Source organism: Vombatus ursinus, unplaced genomic scaffold (assembly GCF_900497805.2).
Source record: "Vombatus ursinus unplaced genomic scaffold, bare-nosed wombat genome assembly UNPS02014786.1, whole genome shotgun sequence".
Lineage (NCBI taxonomy): Eukaryota > Metazoa > Chordata > Mammalia > Diprotodontia > Vombatidae > Vombatus > Vombatus ursinus.
In genome coordinates, this window is record NW_020954564.1 from 31585239 (window position 1) to 31608976 (window position 23738).

At 39.6% G+C, this 23738-nt stretch overlaps 1 protein-coding gene across 1 annotated transcript in view; it reads right to left on the reverse strand.

The window, feature by feature from the left end:
* EFCAB8 (EF-hand calcium binding domain 8) overlaps nt 1-23738 on the reverse strand; it is a 114730-nt gene that overhangs the window by 60423 nt on the left and 30569 nt on the right. The window contains exons 8-12 of the mRNA XM_027868019.1: nt 15544-15649; nt 14308-14392; nt 12329-12477; nt 4836-4912; nt 4293-4420 (exon numbers count right to left, since the gene is read on the reverse strand). Of these exons, the coding sequence (XP_027723820.1) occupies nt 4293-4420; nt 4836-4912; nt 12329-12477; nt 14308-14392; nt 15544-15649 (545 nt within the window). The remainder of the gene's footprint in view (nt 1-4292; nt 4421-4835; nt 4913-12328; nt 12478-14307; nt 14393-15543; nt 15650-23738) is intronic.

Sequence of the window (23738 nt, forward strand, 5' to 3'; positions counted from 1 at the left end):
ACACACACACACACACACACACACACACACACACACACACACACACACACACACACACACTTTAGAAAAAGTTTACCTGGAGGTTTTCTCCCACATGCCTGCACTGGGAGGCTAAGGCTGGTGGATCACTAACTCAGAGTTAAGCCAATCAGATGTCCACATTAAGTCTGACATCAGTTTTGGGAGGTGGAACAAAGCTGACTAAAGAGAAGTAAACTGGCCCAGATTGGGGAAATGTTACTGTTACAATCTACAGTGTGATCAGACCATGAGGGGCTACATTTCTAACTTTGGTGAGATAGGAAGACGCATGTTTGTAATATTTTTCAAGTAAACAATAATAAAGACTTTTTTTAAAAAATTATCTCCTCTGTCATCTATATAGTCATACTTTCTCACCCCTCATTGGTTCTGTTAACAAATATGAACAGGTTCTTGGCTCCTTTCTAAAGTCCCACAAACATTCCCTTGACCTTACTATAGCCTAGCTTCTATCCTATTTTTCCTCTCATTTCCACTGTCAGACTCCAAAGATGGATTATTATTGCTGTGGCTTCCACCTCTGCCATCACCCACTCTTTCCTTAACCCCTCTAGGAGAGTTTCAGTGACTTCTACTCATCTGAAACTACATTCCCCAAGGCCACTGATAATTCCCTTCACTGCCAAGGATTGAGAGGACTTCCCTCAGTCTTTACCCTTGACCTGTGTAGCCTTTCCCACTGAAAACAAATCCTTTTTTGTGAAACTTCTCTCCCTTGTTCCCTCAGATACTGCAGCCATCCTGCCTCATGGGTTGCCCAGGCTCAGTGTCTTTGTTAGGTGCTCAAGCTCTCCTCTTCAACATTCTTTCCCTCAGTGATGTCATCAGTCACATTGCTTCCCCTATCACTGAAATGTATAACCACCTGCCCAGGTACTACCACCACCATCAGTCTTCTTCTCTTGAAGTCCCTCTCTTTCTCCAAGGTCCAGCTCAGATGATACCACCTAATCCATGAAGCCTTCCTTGACCTGTGCCTTAACCCAAGTTGGGAAGAGTATGGCATATCTCTTCCTGCTCACATTTCTTGTAACACTCTGTCAGGGCCTCTCCCTTTACACGTGTCCCATTCCCCTTCCATCATATTGCCTATGTACTTATCCTTCCCCCATGAGACTATAAGCTTCTTGAGAGCAGGGTCTGTGTCATCAGAACTATCTTTGCACCCCCAGCTTTGTATACAGTAGGTATTTAAGAGTGTTTATTATTTATTATTAAATTAAATTAATTTTCATTGAATTAAATAAATTAATATTCAATTAACTTGTCATTACTTATTTATTTATTATTGAATGGAGCCTGTCACTTAACCTCCCTGGGTCTCAGTTTCCTCATTGATAAAATAAGGGGGTTGAACTAAATGATGTTTAAGGTCCCTTATAACTCCGGGTCTATGTTCCCATAATGACTCCCAACCAGAAAAGATCTCCCTCATCTGAATTTTGTAGCTCTCTTATCTATTCTTATGACATCCTAATTCATATTATAGCTATGCTTGTGTCTTATTGTTCCCTACTAAATTAAGGTCACTAAGGGCAGAAACCATGGCATCCCCCTTAGCAAAAGAAGGGACCACACTTACTAAGCATGTGACAGAAAAGCTTTACGCTATAATAGAAAGAGCATAAAGCTTTGGAATTCGAAGGCCTGGATTTAAATCTCAGCTACATTGTCACTTCCTCTTTCTGAAGTGCCTTTTTGTAAAATGGAAATAATACTTGAGAAGCAGTGGTACATAGCAGGTAAAGAGAGCTGACCTCAGAGTCTAAAGGACCTGGGTCCCACCTCTGCTACATGCCCCCAAGCAACTCGGGAAGACTAAGAGTCTATCATCTCCAGGGCAAAAGCTCAACTGAATTGAAGAAGTTTCTTTATTGGGAGCTCTCTCTACCAGTGAAATCAAATGTTTATTAATTTTATTAAATTACTAATTTTACTAAATTTAAATTACTAATTTTACTAAATATTTGTTGATCTAACATCTCCAGCCCTATCTCTCTCTATGCCCTTTGGAAAGCAAACTGCCAGCAGGGAGAGAGGGCAAATCCAGGGTTTTTGAGTCAGCCCCACTGCATGTGGCTATGGCATTCCATCACTTTTTATCAATCTTGGCATAGATCACTGCAGGCCATTTAAAGCTTAACACTACCACCTACTGGTTCATATTCTATAATGCACCCATAACTAATTATGTTACTGATTTTTAAAAAGTCACCAATTTTTCCTTTAAATTCATTTCAACTTTGAGGTCACATGTGTATCAATATTTCTATAAGTCTTGAAATAGGAAGAGAGCTCCTGAGATGTTAAAGCCATTGAATATAATAATGACTATCAAATGGATAAAAATCACAATCAATAAACTAAAAATATTTTTTAAATGGTAATAGCTCATTTTGGATGATGCTTTATGGTTGAATAAGGTTTTCACAACAATCCCATGATACAGATAGTACAAGGGTTATTGTCCATTTTTTATAGGAGTAGCCTAGTGTAGTAGAAAGAACAGTGGACCTGAGTTCCTATCCCAGTTCAACCCCTAACCAGCCATGTGATCTTGGGAAAGTTGATTGGTCTCTCTGAATCTGTGTCTTCATCTGTATGCAAAATGGGGATAATAGAGCCTACCTCACAGGGGCATTGTGAAGTTCAAACGAGTCAACAGAGATGAGGTGATTTTTCAACAACTCCTACACATGTGAGTTACTGTTCATTAATGCAAACTTGCTGACTGGCCAATAGCTGACGGTCATTAATAGGTTGTACCTTTGATGAAAGATCCCAAACCCAAAGGATTTCAGAGGATCCTGTCCTGGTTTCCCTAATTCTGGGATGGTAAGGAGGGCAACTTCCTTACTCAAGGAGGTGCTACTTATAAAAACAAATAGAAGAACCAATCCTACAAATTACCCCCTTTGAATCGCCTCAACCAGTTGACCATCCCCAGTTCCTCCTCTCCTGGCTTTGTCTACAGGTTACCTGTGCCCAGTCCTTTGGAATTATTGGCAAGTCAGTAGACACAGTCCTTTGGATTGGGTGGGCATACATTCTCTGTTCCTACTATGGGGTGTAAGCCCTAGGAGAGAACCCCTCCCACATACCAACACCATCTCTCCCCTTCCACAACAACCGCTTCCATAACATCACCCCCCAAGATTCACAAGACAATAAAGAAGGGAGAACAGAAGGAAGACCACAAACTCTCAAGTTTGCCACTGAGGCAGGGGCCCAGAGGAAGGTTTCTTAACCTGTGGTCGATAAACTTGCCTTTTTAATATTTTAATATTAAAATATTAATTTAATATTAAATTTAATTAATTAATATTTAATATTTTGATCACTGTATTTCACTATAAGTGGTTCCCTCTGCAATTCTATATCTTTTACTTACATTTATTTAAAAACATCCTTCTGGGCAGAGGTCCATGACCCAAAAAAGGTTAAGAATCCCTGCTCTAGAGAGAAGCAGAGACAAATGTGGCTTCCTTAGCCTGCTGGCATTTAAATTCTTCCATAATCTGACCTTGGGGCAGCTAGGTGGTGCAGTGGATAGACTACTAGGCTTGAAATCTGAAAAACTCATCTTCCTGATTTCAAATCTGGCCTCAGACATTTACTAGCTGGGTGACCCCAGGCAACTCACTTAACACTTTAACTCCATTTCCTCATTTGTAAAATGAACTGGAGAAGGAAATGTCAAACCACTCTAGTATCTTTGCCAAGAAAACCCCAAAAGGGGTCATGAAGAATTGGACATAACTCAAAATAGACACAGAAATCACAAATAATCTAACCTTTCCAGCCTTGCATCATATAAACAGCAAAACTGGACTACTACCTGCTCATTGACCTCACTCTTTTCTCCCCCATCTCTGCATATTCATGGAAGCCATTCCCAAAGTTCCCTCCTTATTTCTCCCATGGGAATCCTTTCCTTCTGAGACCTAGCTCAGGTGACATCTCTTCCACAAAGTCTTCCCTTGTCCTCCCGGGTGAAAATAATCTCTCTCAAATTTTCCTGGAGGACTTTGTCCAGTTCTTTCCTTTATACCTTTCACTTCCTACCTTATATCAAACTTACTTTTGTTATATGTCCTATCCCATGCCATTCAACCCCCAATAGATTATAAATTCCTTGAGGGCAAGGACATCTTAGTATCCTGGAGCCCAGAACAGTGTCCTACAGAAATAACAGGAGCTTATTAGCAGATACTTGTTGAGCTGTTAAGGGAGAGAAAGTTTGAGCTTACTTCAGATGATCAGTTCTAGTTGGCATAATTGTCAGGACCATGGCTGTATTGTCAATGGCTGAGCAAGAGGCCACCAGATTCAGCTGGGGAATGAACTTGATCTGCTGACACCAGTTGGTGTGAATTGCCTAGGGAAGAAAGCAGACAGTAGAGGAAGAACCAAACCAGAACTAAAGTCATGCTGATCCATGGCCAGCAGAACATACTGGGTCCCCAGGGCTATTTTATATCCTATCTATGTCTCATATTCACAGGGTCATTAGAGACCATCTAAGCACAGCGCCCACAGAAAACAAATTCTCACTATAATAACCCTCACAGGTGGTCAGCAGTATGATATGTTTTGTCCAAAGGTATTTGTTAATTATTATTTTGAAGCATTCCCCCACTTTGAAAAGTACTTTCTCATTTTAGCCTCACAACATAACTGGACAGGACAGGTATTGTTTTCCTCACTCTATAGAGAGAGAAACTGAAGCTCGGAGAAGTTAATTCTGACTCTTCTCTATAATATAAATCCAACCAATGGGAAGGAAAACTCACCTTCAATCGGTAACTTCTATGTACTTTAGACTTTTTAGTTAAAAGATGCTGCATAGAGATTTTGATGTAAGCACCACCTAAAAAAATAAGTCAAAAAACAAAAAACAAAGTCCAGTATGAATTACCTTCTCTCTACACATCTTCCCCTTTCCATTAATTCAGAAACTGTTTTATTAAGCTCCTACTATGTGCAAGGCACTGTGTGGCACTGAATATAAAGATTAAAAATGGCATAGACTCCTGCCCTCAAAGAACTTCCATTCTACCCATGGAGAGAAAAAAAAAGTAAAACATGAAGAGGGTCAGTAAGTCAATCAACAAATGTTTATTAAGTGTTTACTATATGATAGGCACTGATTGTGCTAAGTGCTGTGACTACAAATATAGTTTGGGGAATGATGGGGACAAAGTAGTTTAGGGAAATAAGAGGTGGGAGAGAATGCCTTCAGATTAGGGAATAAAGGAAGGATTTACAGACTAGGTGGCACCGAAGAGAAGCTCTGAAAAGTAAAGTTGTGGAGGGCCTCTGCTTTGGCACCCAAGTGTTACCATAATCACATTTAGTGCATGAATATGTAATTATTTGTATTCTATTGCCATAGTTGTAACTAGCTGTGGAGGGCAGCTTGCCTTTTCCACAATATTAATTTGATATAACACTTTTTTTAACCCTTCCAATATATAAATTGCTGCTATATTCCTATTTCAATTCAATAAAGTCGCTGGTCTCCAAAAAAAATAGTCTTTACATCTATTTCCTCATTTGATCTTGACAATTAGTAATTCAATGTTATTATTAGTAGTATTTCATTATTCATTGTTAGTAATAGTATTTTAATTTTTCTGATGAAGAAAGAGAGACACATATTGGGTGATTTGTCATGCAGTTACAGAATTAAGACTAAAACTTACCACTGTTAACTGTCTGGTATTTAGTGCTCTACTGTGCCAGTAACATTTAAATAATAATAATAATTCTATTGAATTACTTCATGCTATTGTAGGGAAAAACTCTATTTCCTAGTAGAATCCCATGATCTTCAGACACATAGACAAGTCACATCTCATCCCAGTTTCTTCCTCTATAAAATGATGAGGGTTGGACTTGACAGTCTGTTAAGAGCCCTTGTAGCTCTTATCATAATAATAATGGCAATTCAGCCTGAGAAAGAACCTCAGTGAGAGGTACCTTGTCTTGCCAGGTGATCTCCAGAATCTTTCTAAGACAATTCAAATGGAAGCGATTCAGTTTCCTGGCATGGCGCTAGTATGTCCAGGTTTCACAGGCATACAACAACGAGGCCAGCATGATGGCTCTGTAGACCTTTCGTCTGGTAGGCAACTTAATACCTCTTCTTTCCCATACTTTGCTTTGAAGCCTCCCAAACACTGAGCAAGCTCTCGCAATGCATGTGTCAACTTCATCATGTGTACATCTCTGGAAAGTTTACTGCTAAGCTAAGTGAATTTATACACAGTATTCAATATTTCTCCATTTGCTGTAACCAAAGTTTCCACATATGGATAGTATGGTGTTGGCTGGTGGAGAGCCTGTGTTTTCTTGGTGTTGTTAGGCCAAAATTAACACAAACAGCAGAGAATCAATCTTCACTTTGTTGCATTTCAGCCTCAGAGTCTGCATTTGAGGGTACAATCATCTGCAAACAAAAAATCATGAACAATTCTCTCTCCACTTTGGTCTTAGCTTGTGGTCTTTCCAAGTTAAATAATTTACCATCAGTGTGATAGCTGATCTTGATGCCATTTTCATCCTTGTTGAAGGTTTGTCAACATGGCTGAAAACATCATGCTAAAAGGCATGAGAGCAAGCAGACAACCCTGCTTTACTCCACTGGTGACTGGGAAAGCACAAGAGCATAATCCATTATCCAGAACCCAGGTAAGCATACCTCCATGAAATTAACATACAATACAGATGAAAATCTCCAGACAACCAAATTTTGACATAATTTTCCACAAGCCCTCATGACTGACAGTATCAAAGGCCTCGGTCAAATCAACAAACATTGTGTACAGACCTCTGTTCTGCTCCTGGAATTTCTCCTGGAGTTGTCGGGCAGTAAACACAATACTGACTGTTCCTCAGCACTTAAGAGAGATGCAGAATTCTGGGCTCAGTAAGAAGACAGGTGAAATTCAGTGTTATGCTGATAGTAACAATCTAAAGCACTTTTATGATTCCTTGAAGGCTATTTATGGGCCAAAGACTTAAGGGGCATCTCAACTAATCAGAGCTGTGGGAGCCACACTGATCAGTGATAAGGACATGATCCTGGAGAGATCGGCTAACCACTTCCATAGTGTTCTCAACAGACTGTCATCAATCAATGCTGAAGCCATTGATCAAATACCTCAGGTTGAAGTCAGTCTAGTCAAACTTCCAGCTGAAGTTTTGAATGACATTAAACTCCTCTCATGTGGCAAAACACCTAGTGCTGATTCCATTCTAGTAGAGATTTACAAGGCAGGGGGTCCACTCCACATGTATATAAGCTGACTGCAGTCTTCCAGGTTATATGGCAAAAGGAGGTTACCAGCTAGGAGATCAAGGATGCCTCCATTGTCCATCTCAGTAAAGGAAAAGGAAATAGGTTGTCCTATGACAATCAGGGAGAAGGGAGTCTCTTTCTTAGTCACTGCCAAAAAGATTCTTGCCAGAATTCTCCTTAATAGGTTGATCTTTCACCTGGAAGATGGTCATCTACCCAAAATCCATCTCTCTAAGCTTCGCTTGCATTTTACTTTTGATGGATTTAAACACTGCCTTCTTAGAGACGGACAAACTATCCTGCTAGTAAATTCTGTGGAGTTCTTGTTTATCGTTTAGTAGCTTCTGAATTTCCCCATCATTTTCATCAAACCAATCCTGATTTTTGTAAGTGTTCTGGCCCAGATGAGTAAGTGTGGTGCTGTACACCAAATTTCTGAAAACCGTCCACTCCTTTTCTGCTCCACTGTTGCCAATTGTTTGTTGGCTCAACTTTCCCTCCAAGTCAGCATCAAACTGTTATCATGCAGAAAAGGCTCTAATCTGTTGACATTACGTCTTTTGGTAGTTGTCTAGCTTTACACCCACTTTTGTTAAATGTGAGTGTTTAGCTTGGAGAGGATAAATCTAAGATCAGTCCAGCATTCAGTGCCACACATTACCTTCATCACTCTCATATCCTGTCTGTCTCCTCTCCTTACAATGACATAGTCTATTAAATGTCAGTGTTTGCTGCAAGGGTGCATTCATGAAGTTTTATTGTGTTTAAGTAAATGGAATACAGGGTCAGTGATGAGAAGGTCATGAGATGCACAAGTCTTCAGTAGCAAGTGACAGTTGCTATTGATGTTTCCAACTCTGTTTCTTCCAAGGACTCGCTGCCATGTCTGATAGTCTGTGACTACTCTGATGTTAAAGTCACCCAGAATTACAAGCTTGTCCTCTTTCAGCACATTGATGATGTGGGTCTCTGGGTCTTCATAAAATTTTTTCTTTGACCTCATCAGGGTTCGTCATGGTGGGAATGTACACATTGATGATGGCAGCATACTGCTAGTAGCAATTGCATTGTCATAAGCCTGTCATTCACTCCTTTTGGAAGGCACTCAAGCTTTTTGATTAGATTAGATTGGGGGCAGCTAGGTGGCAGCTAGGTGGCGCAGTGAATAGAGCACCGGTCCTGAAGTCAGGAGGACCTGAGTTCAAATCTGGCCTCAGACCAAACGCTTGACACTAGCTGTGTGACCCTGGGCAAGTCACTTAACCCCAATTGCCAAAAAAAAAAAGATTAGGTTTGATTGCGAAACCTACATCAGCTTCATGGCACTCCTCATCACCAAGACCAACCCAGAAAAACATGTATCCAGCTCTGACTTCAGTAAGCTGGCTTTCATTTCCCAGCCTTATTTTACTCAAGGCTGCTATCTGATGCAGTATCTGCTGAGTTCTCTCACAACAAGAGCTGTTGGTATTTCAGGTCTACTAGACTTCGTGTTGTCCACAAGTATGTGCACATTCTATGTGTGAAATCATCTTTGCAAAGGTTTTTGCACATTTTTTGTGTTTTGACAAGAAGATAAGATCTCCACCTGAGACAGTAAGCAAACCAGAGTTACGTAAGGTGAAGTAGACAATTTTAGGGTACTTTTTATAGCCCCTTCCTCATGCCAGGTGGTGAGCAGTGTAGTCCTTTAAAAAAGCTACTCAGCAAGGAATAGTTCACCTGTCAGATTTATGGAGAACAGAAGAATTTATGACCAAACAGAAGATAGAAAACATTATTAAAAGTAAAATGGATAATTTTGATTATATCAAATTGAAAAGGTTTTGCACAAACAAAACCAATGCAACCAAGATTAGGAGGGAAGCAGAAAACTGGGAAAGAATTTTTACAACCAGTATCTCTGATAAGGGTCTCATTTCTAAAATGTATAGAGAAATAAGTCAAATTTATAAGAATACAAGTCATTCCCCAATTGATAAATGGTCAAAGAATATGAACAGGCAGTTTTCAGATGAAGAAATTAAAGCCATCTATAGTCATGTGAAAAAATGCTCTAAATCACTATTGATTAGAGAAATGCAAATCAAAACAGCTCTGAGGTACCATATCACACCTATCAGATTGGACAACATGACAAAATGGGAAAATGATAAATTCTGAAGAAGATGCAGGAAAATTGGAACACTGATGCATTGTTGGTGGAGTTGTGAAATGATACAACCATTTTGGAGAGCAATTTGGAACTATGCCCAAAGGCTATAAAAATGTACATACCCTTTGATCCAGCAATAGCACTTCTAGGGCTGTATCCCAAAGAGATCACAAAAATGGGAAAATGACCCACATGTATAAAAATATTTATAGCAGCTCTTTCTGTGGTGGCAAAGAACTGGAATTTGAGGGGATGCCCATCAACTGGGGAATGGCTGAACAAGTTGTGGTACATGAATGTGATGGAATACTATTATGCTATAAGAAAGGATGAGCAGACAGACTTCAGAAAAACCTGGAAAGACTTGTATGGTCTGATGCTGAGTGAAACGAGCAGAACCAGGAGAACGTTGTACACAGTAACAGCCACATTGTGCGATGACTAACTTTGAGAGATTTAGCCCTTCTCAGCAATGCAAGGATCTAAAACATCTTCAAAAGTCTCATGATAGAAAATGCTATCCACATCCAGAGAAAGAACTATGGAGTTTGAATGCAGATTGAAGCATACTATTTGTTCTTTTCTTTCTTCTGTTTTCCTTTGTTCGTTCTTTCTGGTGGTTCCTCCTATTGGTTCTAATCCTTCCTTACAACATGACTAATGTGAAAATATGTTTAATAGGAATGAATACGTAGAGCCTATATCAGATTGCACACCATTTTGGGGAGGGAAGGGGAGAAAAATTTAAAACTCAAAAGTGTATGGAAGTGATAGTTGAAAACTAAAAATAAATTAATAAAAAATAAAAAAATAAAACATACTAGCTGCATGACTCTTGGAAAGTCACAACCAAGAAAAAAAATAATAGAGAAAGGCTTTCTCCCCCCTCCCTTAACATTAAGCTTTAAAAATGCTTTGTAAATAAACTCTCTCTTTTTAGCTTCACCTGAAAAAAAAAAAGCTGCTCAGATATCTAGGGGGCTGATGAATCCCACTGATGCTTCAGTCTAATGAGAAGACAATCTTATGGCCTGGGCTGCCTATGTGCAGGGTTGTGACCACAGCTTCTACTGTATCCAAACCTGCTACTAAGTCACTTGCCCATCACCACAGGACTTTGAGTAGGTGTGAAATAATAAAATAATAAAATAGTAAATAGTAAGATATAAAGTGGGGTGATGTCTTTTGACTCATGCACAGATTGGATGTAAGTAATGCAGAGTTGCAAGTTGGCCTTACTCTCTCTTCCAGTCACTGAGGTCCCTTGGCAGGACAGAAGTCAGACTGGTGATGGCCCAGGATGCAATGGATGACCTTGGTGTCTTCAATGTCTGACCAAACTCTAAATGCTCCACAGCACCTGCTTCCATTACCTTCAAGGCCCATTAAAACAAACTGTTCTCATCCATCCATTCCTCTGGGGAAGTCTTCACATGCTTGGGGTAAACACTCCCCTAACTCACCAACGGGTTTGAAGCCTGTCAATTACCCTCATTTATAGCTGATTTAACCCAGCTGCCAAGATGATTTTACTGGGGTGGGAGTGCTGTGCATGCTCCAGCTTCTTGGAGCTACAGATGAGAGTTGGGGGGCAGTTGGACACCAAAGGCAGAAAGCAGCCCTGAAAAAAGAGCTGAGTAACCTGTACATCCCATATATCCTTCTTGGATAATTGCAGGAATGAAAATTTGCAAGTTAGCTCTCCTAAGGAAAGTCTAAAAAGCTTATGGGTAAGGGCAGGGTAGAGGAGTAGAAGAGGGAGAAAAACAGAGTCTACACCACAGAATGGGCAGAAAAACAATCATCCATTTGTTGACCTTCTGTGAAGCACTATAGACATACTATTGAGCAAATTTTCTAGGTATGTGGAGCGGGATATTTGCAATAGTAATAATAATATCTCATATTTCTGTAGCCCTTTACACATACTACAAGATCCCTTTCCAGCTCAAAATCTATCACCCTGATTATCTGTATTTGACAAAAAAGAGTAAGACCATAGTGGGGAGGTGAATTGCCCTAGTCACACATCTAACTACTGCTAGAACCAGAGCTGGAACCCAGGTCTCCTGAGCACAAGACTAGGATAAATCCACCTAATTCACCATAAGACATTGATGATGGAATGCCTTATGCATCCTAAAGGCATTTAAAGGGACTACTGAACTCTCTGTAGCTGCAAAAAAGTGGAAACAAAGCTGAAGCCCATTTAATGGAAAAAGGTTAAACAAACTGTGATACATGAATGCAATCGAATATTACTACATTATAAGAAATGATGACTGAAGGGAACAATGGGAAGATTTATATAAACAGATATAAAGTAAAGTAAGCAGAACCAAGAAAATTATATACATAATAACTGCAACAATATGAATGGAGAGAACAAGAAAAAATTTAAAGTTGAACATTGTATGATTATAATGACCAAAGAAGAGATATAGGAATGCAACTTCCTCCACCCCAATTCTACCCTCACTCCTTCTTTGTAGAAGTAAGGAGCATTGGTTGATATGTTGGTTAGTGTTGAATGTGGGGCTTCTTGATGATTTAGTTTTGTTGAATTGATTTTTTCATCTTTTTTTTTTTTTTACAGGTGTAAGGGATGATTCTCCGGTGGGGAGAGGTGAAGGATCTAGTAGGAAATGAAAGTGATATAAAAACAATAGATAGCCATAACAACAATTTTTAAATAAAAACATAGAGAACATTGGAGAGGGTGATGTTTAACACAGAGAAAATCAAATCATGAATTGTCATCTCACTAGAGATATTCTAAGGGCCAGAGGCTTCCTGATGCTCCTTAAATTACACCACCTAGGCCTAACCTTGTTCTGGTTTCCCGAGATCAAACTTTGTTTTGTTCTGGAAGATATGTGGGTGAAACAATCCAGAATCCGCAATATCATCGGAGACAAAGATGAGGACATTGCCCTTTATATCACCAACACAAAACACGGCTTTGTGTTGGTCTGTCCTGGGGGGAGAGAGAGGAAACAGAAGAGGAAATCAATCCCTGAGACACTACTGCATCTGCTTCTGCTTCTGCTCTGCTCTGCTATCAAACATTCCCATCTCTTGAATGAGGAAGGCTACTACGAATGCTGCACTTGGTGTCTCCACTGATCATCATGGGCCTAGCAGCCTAAGCTCAGAAAGACTTCAAGTCAGGCCTAAAAATGTAGACTATGGGTGAAGAATAATTTTTAACAAAAATTGGGTGGGGAGGAGGGGAGGACAGAAAGGGTCCCTAATGAGTTAACTTTCAAATGGGCAGCCAACTTTAGCGTGTAGTGTCCTCATAGAAGCATAGAAAGTACAGTGGCAAGTGCAATGTATTAAAATCCTGTCTCTGCCACTGTACCTGTGTGATGGGGGGCACGTCACTTTCCTTCTCTGGGACTGAGTTTCCTCACCTGTAAAATCGGGGACTTGTAAGGTCCCTTCTAGCTCTAAATTTATGAACTTCTTTGGAAAGGAACTTAAACATCCCCTGGTTGGTCCCATCTTCTCAATGTGGAGATAGACAGGGAGGGAGCAACCTGCCCAAAATCACAAAGGAAATTATTTCTCTTTCAACACTCACTCAGAAAGAGAACAACTTGGAGACAGGGGATAAGAGTTGGAATCCCAGCCATTTACTGCTTGTACAGCCTTGGGCAAGTCATTTAACTTCTCTGGGCCTCAGTTTCCTCATATGTAAAAATGAGGGATTAGAGTTCAATAACTTCTATAGTCCCTTCCAACTCTAAATCTATAATTCTTTGATGTCAAATGTACTCTATTTTGGTATCTGTTAGGTATCAGTCTCTACCTTCTACTCTGGGTTTCACACACACTGATTTTTATCCTTTCAGGAGGGATTCCCAAAGCCATGGTGATGCTGGACAAGCATAGAAGGAAGATGCCAAAGAAGGACTCTTCTCCTTTAGAAAAAAAGCTACCTTTGGCAGGACTTTGAACAGCAGATGGGGTTTAAAACCAATTCCTCTAACTCAAGAGGCAATAGTCTTCCTTTATATCAAAGGCCCAAAGTCTTGAACCATAGTTAACAATGAAACATTGGGCCAAGCTATCAGAGACTTAGAAGTCAGGAATTGAGTAAATAACATTTTTGCACTCTTCCTTATCTGCCCTTGTTACAGGAATTGATTTTACATTTACTATTCTCTTATAAAAAAATCCCAAGTAGTAATATGCCTAAGTAGCAAGGTGGATATAGGGGCCCTGAGAAAGAAAGTAGAGACTGCAGCCATAAGGGATTTAATCTAGTATACTTGGGACAATCCAGAACAAGTCTTCAGCACCACTAACTCTAAGCACTTCCTCCACTACATGCCTGAGCAGGAACCCACGACTGCAGAAGCAGGAGGAAGCCAAGTAACCAATAGAGTCCTAGACTGTGTTGCCATACATCCTGATGCCTTAACCAAAGCATGAAGAAATACAGCCATTTCAATGGGCCACTGGAGGAGATATGCAAGGCCAGGAACAAGTTTTGTTGTTGTTGAGTCATTTTTAGTCATGCCTAACTCTTCATGACCCCATTTGGGGTTTTCTTGGCAAAGATACTAGAGTGGTTTGCCATTTCTTTCTCTAACTCATTTTACAGATGAGGAAATGGAGCCAAAGTGTTAAGTGACTTGCCCAGGGTCACACTAGGAAGTGTCTGAGGCCAGATTTGAACTCATGAAGATGAGTCTTTCTCACTCCAGACCCAGAAGTCTATCCACTGTACCACCTAGCTATTGAGGAACCAGTTAGTCCCCTTCAATAATACCCAGGATGGGCCTTTGGCCAAACTCACCAGTAATCCATGACTAAGGCACAACTGTCCAGGTCAATAAAGATAAAAGTCCTTTGGCATTTGTTTCCAGAAATGTCAAAGAATTCTGGGGAAGAATCAAGGAGAAATGCTGGTGAGCAAACCCAAACCCACTTATTGTCTATTGCTCTCAAGCTGTAACACGGAAGTCAGGGCACAAAACTGAAAACTGGCCACCAACCTCAGTTCTAAACTCCTCTAGTATTTTCTTTACCTGGAATCACAAAATCTTAGAGCCAAAGGAGACCTTTGGCGTCATTTAGCATTCAAAAACACAGTCTAGATTTAGAGTTGGAAAAAACCTTAAAAATCCTGTAATTCTACCACCTCACTTTAAAGATGGGAAAACTGAAGCCCTGAGACTCATTCAGGTCCACAGCTAGGAAGTGGCAAAGCCAGGATGAATCCCAGGTCCTCCAACTCCAAATTTAGGGAACTTTCTACTATATCAGGTTCATCACTATAATGCTTTCCTGATTTATGCAAAACACTTAACTGTGTTACCCTGTGAGGTAAATAGTAGAATTATTATCATGACCTGTAGCTAAATAAGAATAGCTAAAAAGACTGAAATTCAGAGTCTTTTTAAGTGACTTTCAAATACCACAGAGTTAATAAGCATCTGAACTAGGGCTTGAATTCAGGTTTTTTGACAAGTCCAGGGTTCTTTCCATTCATAACCATTGCCCCTGTTACAACCCCTGCTCTCCCAATTAACCTCAAGGACAATGTCACCAACAAATAGTCTCGATTTAAACACCTCTAGTGATTGGGAGCTTATCACTAAATGGTGCAGCTATTCTATTTTTGAATGGTTCTAATTTTTAGGAACATCTTCCTAAATTAAACTGAAATTTGCCTCCAGTAACTCCTGAAGCTAGGTTCCCAACTCTTCCCTCCAGGCCATATGGTTAGCAGTGGAACCTTAACTAGAACCCAGATCCTTCTGATGACTAGTGTGCTTTTTTTTCCACTGTAACTCCCCACTAGGACCCCAACTTAATAGTTGTATAAAGAGTGATGGAGGTCTCTTGCTATTCATTTTAATGGGATTATATCTGTATTACTAATCCCCCAGTACAATGCTATCTATTCTGGCTGAGTCTCAAAAGATGTTTAATAATAGATATCTTACCTTCCAACACAAAGGGAGGCCTTCTCGAGCCTCTGAAGAGGGAATTCAGTCTGCTTCAATCACCTCCCCATGCCTGCTCTTACCTAAATCCTGGTCTGTGGATGCAATCACCATCAGGTTGATGTTATCCAGACATATCATGTCGTTGACCCACATCTGCTGAGTGTGGCGGCGATGTGTCTGGTCCAGCTAAGAAAAAGAAAGATTGATGAGCAATGGGCAACATGCCCGTTAAAAACAATCATAATCCAACCTCCTCATTCTACAGATGAGGAAACTGGAGCCCAAAGAAGGGAAGGGGTAAAGGTGGGAACAAGATCCAACCCTGGTTATTGGGTCATAGAATCATAAATGGAGAGCTGGAAGGGACCTGAGGGGTCATCTAGTCCATCTTACTTATAGATGAGGAAACTGGTGCCCAAATAATTAAAGTGACTTGTCCAAGGTCACTTAGGATGGGAGTGATAGAACTGACATAAAAACCTGGGATTGAGGAATGGTTGAAGGTTTTGGTGTATGAATGTGATGGGATATTACTGTGCTACAAGAAATGAGAAAACAGATAATTTCAAAGAGACATGGAAAGCCTTGTATGAATTGATATCAAGTGAAATGAGCAGAACCAGAAGAACAATTTATAACTGTAATATTGATATTATAAAAATGAACAATTTTGAAGATTTTTATAAATTGATGGAGAATGAAATTAGTAAAGTCAGAAAAACAATTTATACAGTAAGGACAACACTCTTAAAGAAGCAAATTTTGAAAGCTGTAAGAACTATGATCAATACAATGACCATCCAGGGTTTAAAAAGATCAGTGATGAAACATACTATCTACCTCCTGACAAAAAAAAAATGACAGATTTTAGAGTACAGAATGAGCCATAAATATTTTTGTAAGCAGTTATGAGGGAATGTTTTGCTTGACTATGTCTATTTGTTACAAGGAATTTGTTTCTCTTTTCTCTCTCTCTCTCTTTTTTTTTTAGTGAGGTGGGGATAAAGGTAAGAGGAAACAAATAGATTTCTGTTAATTTTAAAAAAAAAAACTTTACCACTACTAGGTCTGTACCCCAAAGAAATGAAAGAAAAAGGAAAAGGACCTATATGTAAAAAAATATTTATAGCAGCTCTTTTTGTGGTGGCAAAGAATTGGAAATTGAGGGAATGCTCATCAATTGGGAAATGATTGGGAACAAAATGTGGCATATGATTGTGATGCAATAGTATTGTGCTATAAGAAATGACAAGGGAGATAGTTTCAGAAAAACATGGCAAGACCTACATGAACTGATACAAAGTGAAGTGAGCTGTACACAGTAACAGCAATATTGTAATGATGATCAGCTATGAAAGACTTGGCTGCTCTGATCAATACAATGATACAAGACAATGCCAAAGAATTTGTAATGAAAAAATGCTATCTACCTCCAGAGAGAGAACAGATGAACCCTGAGTGCAAATTAAAGTATACTTTTTCGGGGGCAGCTAGGTGGCACAGTGGATAGAGCACCGACCCTGAAGTCAGGAGGATCTGAGTTCAAATTCGGCCTCAGACCAAACACTTGACACGTACTAGCTGTGTGACCTTGGGCAAGTCACTTAACCCTGGTTGCCTCACTAAAAAAAGCCAAAAAATAAATAAAGTATACTTTTTCACTTTCTTTATTATCCTTGCTTTTTTTATAATACATAAATAGGTTTCATTTAATTTCTCAGGCATAATTGATATATTACTTGCCTTCTCAGTAGTTTGGGGAAAGGGCAGGAGGAAGGAAGAGAACTCAAAATTTTAAGAAAAAAGAATGTTAAAAAGCACTTTAAAAAATAGATGGGAGGCACTGGTGGAGCATGGACGAAGTGGAGCTGCCTACCAGTGTGGGATGCTACGTGTACTTTCAGATGAGGAAACTTTTTGCTAGTTTTGTTTCATTTTGTTATAAGAAACTTCTCACACAGCGGGGAACAATTTGTAAATGTTTGTAATGAAAAAACAAAACTCATCAATAGAAATTTTTTTAAAAATAAAAACTCAGTTCCTCTGACTCCAAACCCAGTGCTTTCCACCGCATTGTTCTGTCTCCTTTGGTCACCCAGCAAGGCCGGCTTAATTTTAATCACACTCCTCCTATTACCAACCAATAACAAGGGCTTCATTATAACGTTGACCTTGGGATCTTGACTGCAAGGCAATGTGTAATAAGGTTCTTATGGTATTTCAACTAAACCCCCTAGGATAAAGTCCAAGGAGAACACTCAAGGAGCACATTTTATAACTTTCAAAGAACATTCCTATGAAGTAAGTTTTGCCACTGGAAGTAGACTCTTACCAAACACATGTTTGGTCCTTTACCTATCAGTGTTTCCCAAAACAAATCATACTGTTGGTTTTGTAAAATATCCACCTTCTCTGCCTCCCTCTCACTTAGGGACAGAGAATGAAGAGTACAAAACAAAAGAGTCAGGGATGGAAGGAATAGGACACGGGGTAAAGGGAAATGAGTTTGTTTTCTAAATTTACAGGCTTTAAGAAATAAGAGCATTTTACAGGAATGGTCTTATAGTTCAGTACAAGTTTGCCAATGGCCAGTACCAGCTCACGAGCCAGGGGACATTTAGGAATTTATAATCTAGGCAAGTAATAGGATCACGAATGTGTAATTTTACATTCACAATAGTGGTCAAAGGGCTCTGTGATTTAACCAGGATGAGGGTACTCTCTTCTACCAATACCAACCGATAATAATAATAAAATAGCTAGCATTTATAAACCTTATTACATATACAATCATCATGCAGAAGAATCTTTACCTATGTTATCACATTTGATCATCACAACAATCCTGAAAGGTAGATGCTACTGTCATCCCTATTCTCCATATAAAAAAACTGAGACCAAGAGAAATTAAGTGACTGACTGTCCTCAAGGCCTAGTGCTCTACTAGGCCAATGACACTCTGCCTATACCTCAGTAGATAAATGTTAGTGAGTTGCCTGGAACACCAAGAATTTAAGTTACTTGCTCAGGATCATAGAACTAGTAAGTGTCAGAGGTGGTGATTGAACTCCAGACAGTACACTCTGCGTTCTCCATAAAATTTTTTGGTTAGTTAATGAACCTGTGAATTCACAGATGTGTAGATCAGGTAAGTTGTCTGAGGCACTGAAAGGTTAAGCAATTTGCCCAGGCTTATATAGCCAATAAGCGTCACAGGCAGCACTTGAACCCAGGTCTTCCTGACTTTGGAGACCAGTTCTATCCACGGTAGCCTTTTTAAAAAATAATAATACTTTCTATAACTCCCTTCAGGTTTGCAAAGTGCCTTACATATGTTATCTCATTTGATCCTCATAACAACCCTGTGAGGTAAGTAATGTTATTATCCCCATTTTATTTTATTTTATTTTATTTTATTTTAATTTATGTTGCTAGGCAATGGGGTTAAGTGACTTGCCCAGGATCACACAGCTAGTAAGTGTTATGTGTCTGAGGCCTGATTTGAACTCAGGTCCTCCTGAATCCAGGGCCAGTGCTTTATCCACTGTGTCACCTGGCTGCCCACCCCTATTATCCCCATTTTAGAGATTAGGAGAGATTCAGGATTTGCACCAAGGTCCTTCTAACTTCCAGTCCAGCTCTCTATCCATTGTACCATTTTAAAAAATCAAATCATAAAATCACAACTTAGACATGGAAAAGGCCACAGAGACCACCTAATCCAACTACCTCCTTTTAAAGAAGAAAGTGAAATCCAGCGAGTTGGGAAGTCACCTGCCCAAGGTCACACAGGAAGTCATTGGCTAGGGGCAAGACTAGACCCAAAGTCTCCTGACTGTCATCTAGTGTTCTTTCTACTGCCCTGTGAGGTCTCCAACTCATCACGATACAGATTCTCTTCTTTCTAGCTTGCCAAGACTGAAAATACCAAAATACAAATGCACAACCAATTAAGGAGCAATTATTTGCATAACAAAGGATTTGCCTAGGTTTTGCCTTAAACAGAACTTCATTAATGCATTTAAATGTTGGGAGGCAGCATGATTAGAAGACCTAGACTCATGTGCCAGTTGTATTTGTTATGTGATATCCAGTAAATCAATGAACTGATATCTTCCCAACTTGTCTCATTCCCCTTCATACCTTGCACATCATCTCCCCTACAAGCTCTTGAACAAATTAGGGAGAAGCAGAGAACGGAGCTAATCAAGGTGAGCCCTCATGAAGGAGAGGTACCCAGAAGAATAACCAAGGTCCCCATTACAATTCAATAATTAATAAATACAAAAACATTTATTAAGTACTTAATATATGCCCCCACTCCCCAAGGGGCGAGAACACAAATACAAAAGTAAAGTAACCCGGCTGTTAAGGAATTTATATTCTAATACAGAGACTATAGATAAGGGAATGATGGCTCAGAAGGGGTATTTTGGTTTGGGAGTCTTAGGGATAGAGAGTGGAATCATAGTAGAGTTGACTGATAGTCCCTTTCCAGTAGCAATGGCAATATTGATTTAATTATGGTTCCCCAAAATGGGGATGGGGAAAGCTATTTATGCCTACAAAACAAATGGTAAGAAGATGGTTGGTGGAATGTGAAATAAAGTGAGCTTAATAAATGATTTTTCATTCATTCAAAATTGTAAGGAAAAATTACTGAAAGACTTAAGAAATTTCATCAATGAAATTGCCTCCAAAACATCAATAACGTAGTATGCCACTTACCTCCTGACTGAGAAGTGATAGTTTCAAGGTGAAAAATGAAAAAAAAAGCACGCTTTTCAGACCTAGCCAATGTGTAAACCCACACATTCGTTTTGGTTCTGCGAGTCTATTACAAAGGTTTCATGTTTTTTCTTTTTTTGCAGTGGGAAAGAAGAGTTAGCAATAGTATTATCCATAAGAAGAAGCAGAAATAAAAGAGGGTTACTGAAGTGTTTTTTAATGCACAGAAGTGAAGAAAGTTCTGAACAAAACAAAATTGAGCAAGACAGCTTTGAAAGTAACATTAAATTTACTATATACTTAAAAGGAAAAACAAGCTATATCTAATAGAGATTTTCACAGTCATATATAATCCTCATTATCAACTTTCATTTATATATGGAAAAGTTCATTTTATTTGGTGTTACAATTTAGAATAAAAAAATTTTTTTTTCAAAGGAAGACTTCATGCAAATGAGTCTTAAAGTGGACCCTGAAGGTAGGATGTGTATACACAAAGGGATGGCAACAGGCCATTCCAAGGATACGAAATAGCATGAGCAAAGGCACCAGGATGATAATGAGCAATGTCTAAATGAGGTACAATGTGGAGACCCACTTGAGGGTAGTGGAGGGGACCCAGTCTGGGAGATAAGAAATAAGATTGGGAAAGTAGAGCGTGGCCTAAAATGCTTTATGGGGATGTGCTGTTAACACAGTTACTTTTTTTTTTTTTATCTAATGAGTAATAGAGAGCCAATATAAGCCCTGGAACAGGAGATCTTCATAACAAAAGCAGTTTTTGAGGAATATTAACATGGCAGTGTTATACTAAGTGAAGGGGTGAGGATAAAAGGTGGTTAAGGGAGATGAGTGGCAAGAGACAAGCAGGGGGCAAACTATGTCATCTGTTTGTGCCTGCCCTCTCTTTAACCAGGTGAAAAGCATCCTGAGGGCAGGGATCATATTTTTTTATTTCTTTTGTATCCTCTTCAGTATCTCATACAATGCTGGGTACACAGTGAGTGCCTGATAAATGCTTGTTGGTTAACTAAAAACAATGTTTCTTACTTTTGAAAAGGCCAAAAAATACCACCAGGAAGAATTAATTCCAAGGACTGGCCTTGGAACAGTACGTACTCATGTCCTACCATCCTCTCCAGGAAAGGCAATAAAGGAGGGGAGCCCTGACCTAGAGTTCCTTCTTCCCAGAAGCCTCCACAGAAAGAAGGAAACAGAAGATAAGCTCCCTCAGCATACTCAAAGTTTGTGGACTGCCCATGCTAATTCCAATTCTGTCTTGACACATCACAAAAATTTAGACTGGCTCCTACAGACCTCAGTTTCCTCCCTAAATATGGGATGATGGTATTGGTTCCCTCCCGGTCCTGAAGGGATATGCCCAGAAATACTTAACAGAAGTCATTGTAAAATTCTTCTCAATTATACAAGGCCTATAAAGTAACTGTGTTTACAACACATTTAAAATAAATCTTCCATCTCTAGAGAATCATTGATTTTCTTCCCATATTCCTACATGTTTGCCACTGGCAAATATCTCTAAATCCCTAAATGTTTGCCTCTCTTGCCACTGGCTAAAATTCAGGAAAAAAGAACTAGAAAGTTGGGTGTTGAACATACTGATCTGTGTCATCTTTGTATTAGCTCTTCAGCTCCTCCAGGACAGAAACTATGACTATGGAGATTGTATTATTTTAAACAGTCAGATTCTATTATTATGACTATGAATGAATCACAAAACTATGAATATGATTCATTCATTCATGATTCTATGCCCAAATAGGAGTTATCTTCTCCACCCAAAATTTCCCCTCCTCTAATCTTCCTTCAAAGTGAGACTGATGACTTTGAGAAATTCTGCCTCACTTAAATCCAATTCACAAGCAATGCAAGACATCACCCCATGATGTAATCAGTCCTCTTCCACTGCAAAGGACAAACAACAATTTCTTTAGAGGGCACCACTATCAAGGAGCAGAATAGTGCAAGGAGGAAAACACTGGCTTTGGAGTCGGAAAGCCTGGGTTCAAATCCTGCCTACTAATGTCAAAACCTTGAGCAAGTTGTTTAAGTAGACCTCAGTTTCCTCATCTATAAAAAGAGGAAGCTGAACTTGTTAGCCCCAGGTCCCTGTCAGTTCTTAAATTTATATGATTCTATGATCCTAAAAGGCATTCAAGTTCATAACCTTGGAATTCTCCCTGAGTCTCACTTCTCTCACCTACTTCCCATCTAATCAATTGCCAAATCTTGCAGATTCTGCCTCCAAGACAACTCAACTCTCAATCTATGTCTTTCATATGAACCCTTCCTCAAAGGCAGGAATTGTCTTGTTTTTGCCTTTGTATCACCAAATGCTGAATACAGGGCTTTATGAGTCACTTAATACGAAAGGGAAGGAAAAGGAATAAGCATTTATATATAGTCTATTAGGGGCCAGGGGTGGGGAACCTGCAGCCTCGAGGGCACATGTGACCCCCTAGGTCCTCAAGTGCAGCCCTTTGACTGAATCTAAACTTCACAGAAGAAATCCCCTTAATAAAAGGATTTGTTCTGTAAAACTTGGACTCAGTCAAAAGGCCACATCCAAGGACCTAGAAGGCTACACGTGACCTCGAGGCTGCAGGTTCCCCACCCCTGCCAGGGGGTGCTAGGCATTTTATAAATATTATCTCATTTGATCTTCACAACAACCCTGTGAGTAGGCACTCACAGGGTTATTATCCCCATTTTATAGCTGAGGAAACTAAGGCAAACAGAGAGGTAAGTTACTTGTCTTGGGGTCTCAGAAATTAAGTGTCTGAGGACAGATTTGAACTCAGGTGTTCCTGACTTGAGGCCAGCACTGTATCCACTGTGCCCCCCAGCTGCCTGATAATAAGTTAAATAAATAATAATAATAAATCTTAATCTTTAATTAATTAATTAGCATTTCTTGAACTACCTGGTTCTCTAATGGCCACAAACATGAATCTTCCTCTCTATCCCTCTCCTCTCAGTAGCCTAAAACCTTCTTTTCTTAAGCTCCCAGAAGATATCTTTACCTCCAGTTTTGCAGAGAAAATCAAGACCATCTGCTGTGAGCTCCCTGTATCCACTGCCGCAGTCCTCAAAATGTTTCCACATCTTTACCTACCCTCTTCTTCCTTAACTTTTGGCTCTGAGGAAGAACCACTGCTTACAACCTTAAAATCTGACTTCTGAACCCACCCCTCAGCTGAAACAACTCTCCCCAAGATTGCTGATGTTATCTTTTCCCAACCTTCCCTCCCTGACCTCTATGCAGTCTTTGACATTCTTCACCACCCCAACCTTCTAGGTGGCTGAGTGTTGGATAGTGTGCTGGACCTGGAATCAGGATGATCTGAGTTCAAATATGATCTCAGATACTGAGCAGATTAATTTCTATCTGTCTTAGTTTCCTCACCTGTAAAATGGGGATTATAATAGTATCTACTCCCCAGGGTTGTTGTGATGATCAAATGAGATAATATTTGTAAAGCACTTTGCAAACCTTAAAGTGCTATATAAATGCTGACTACTGTCA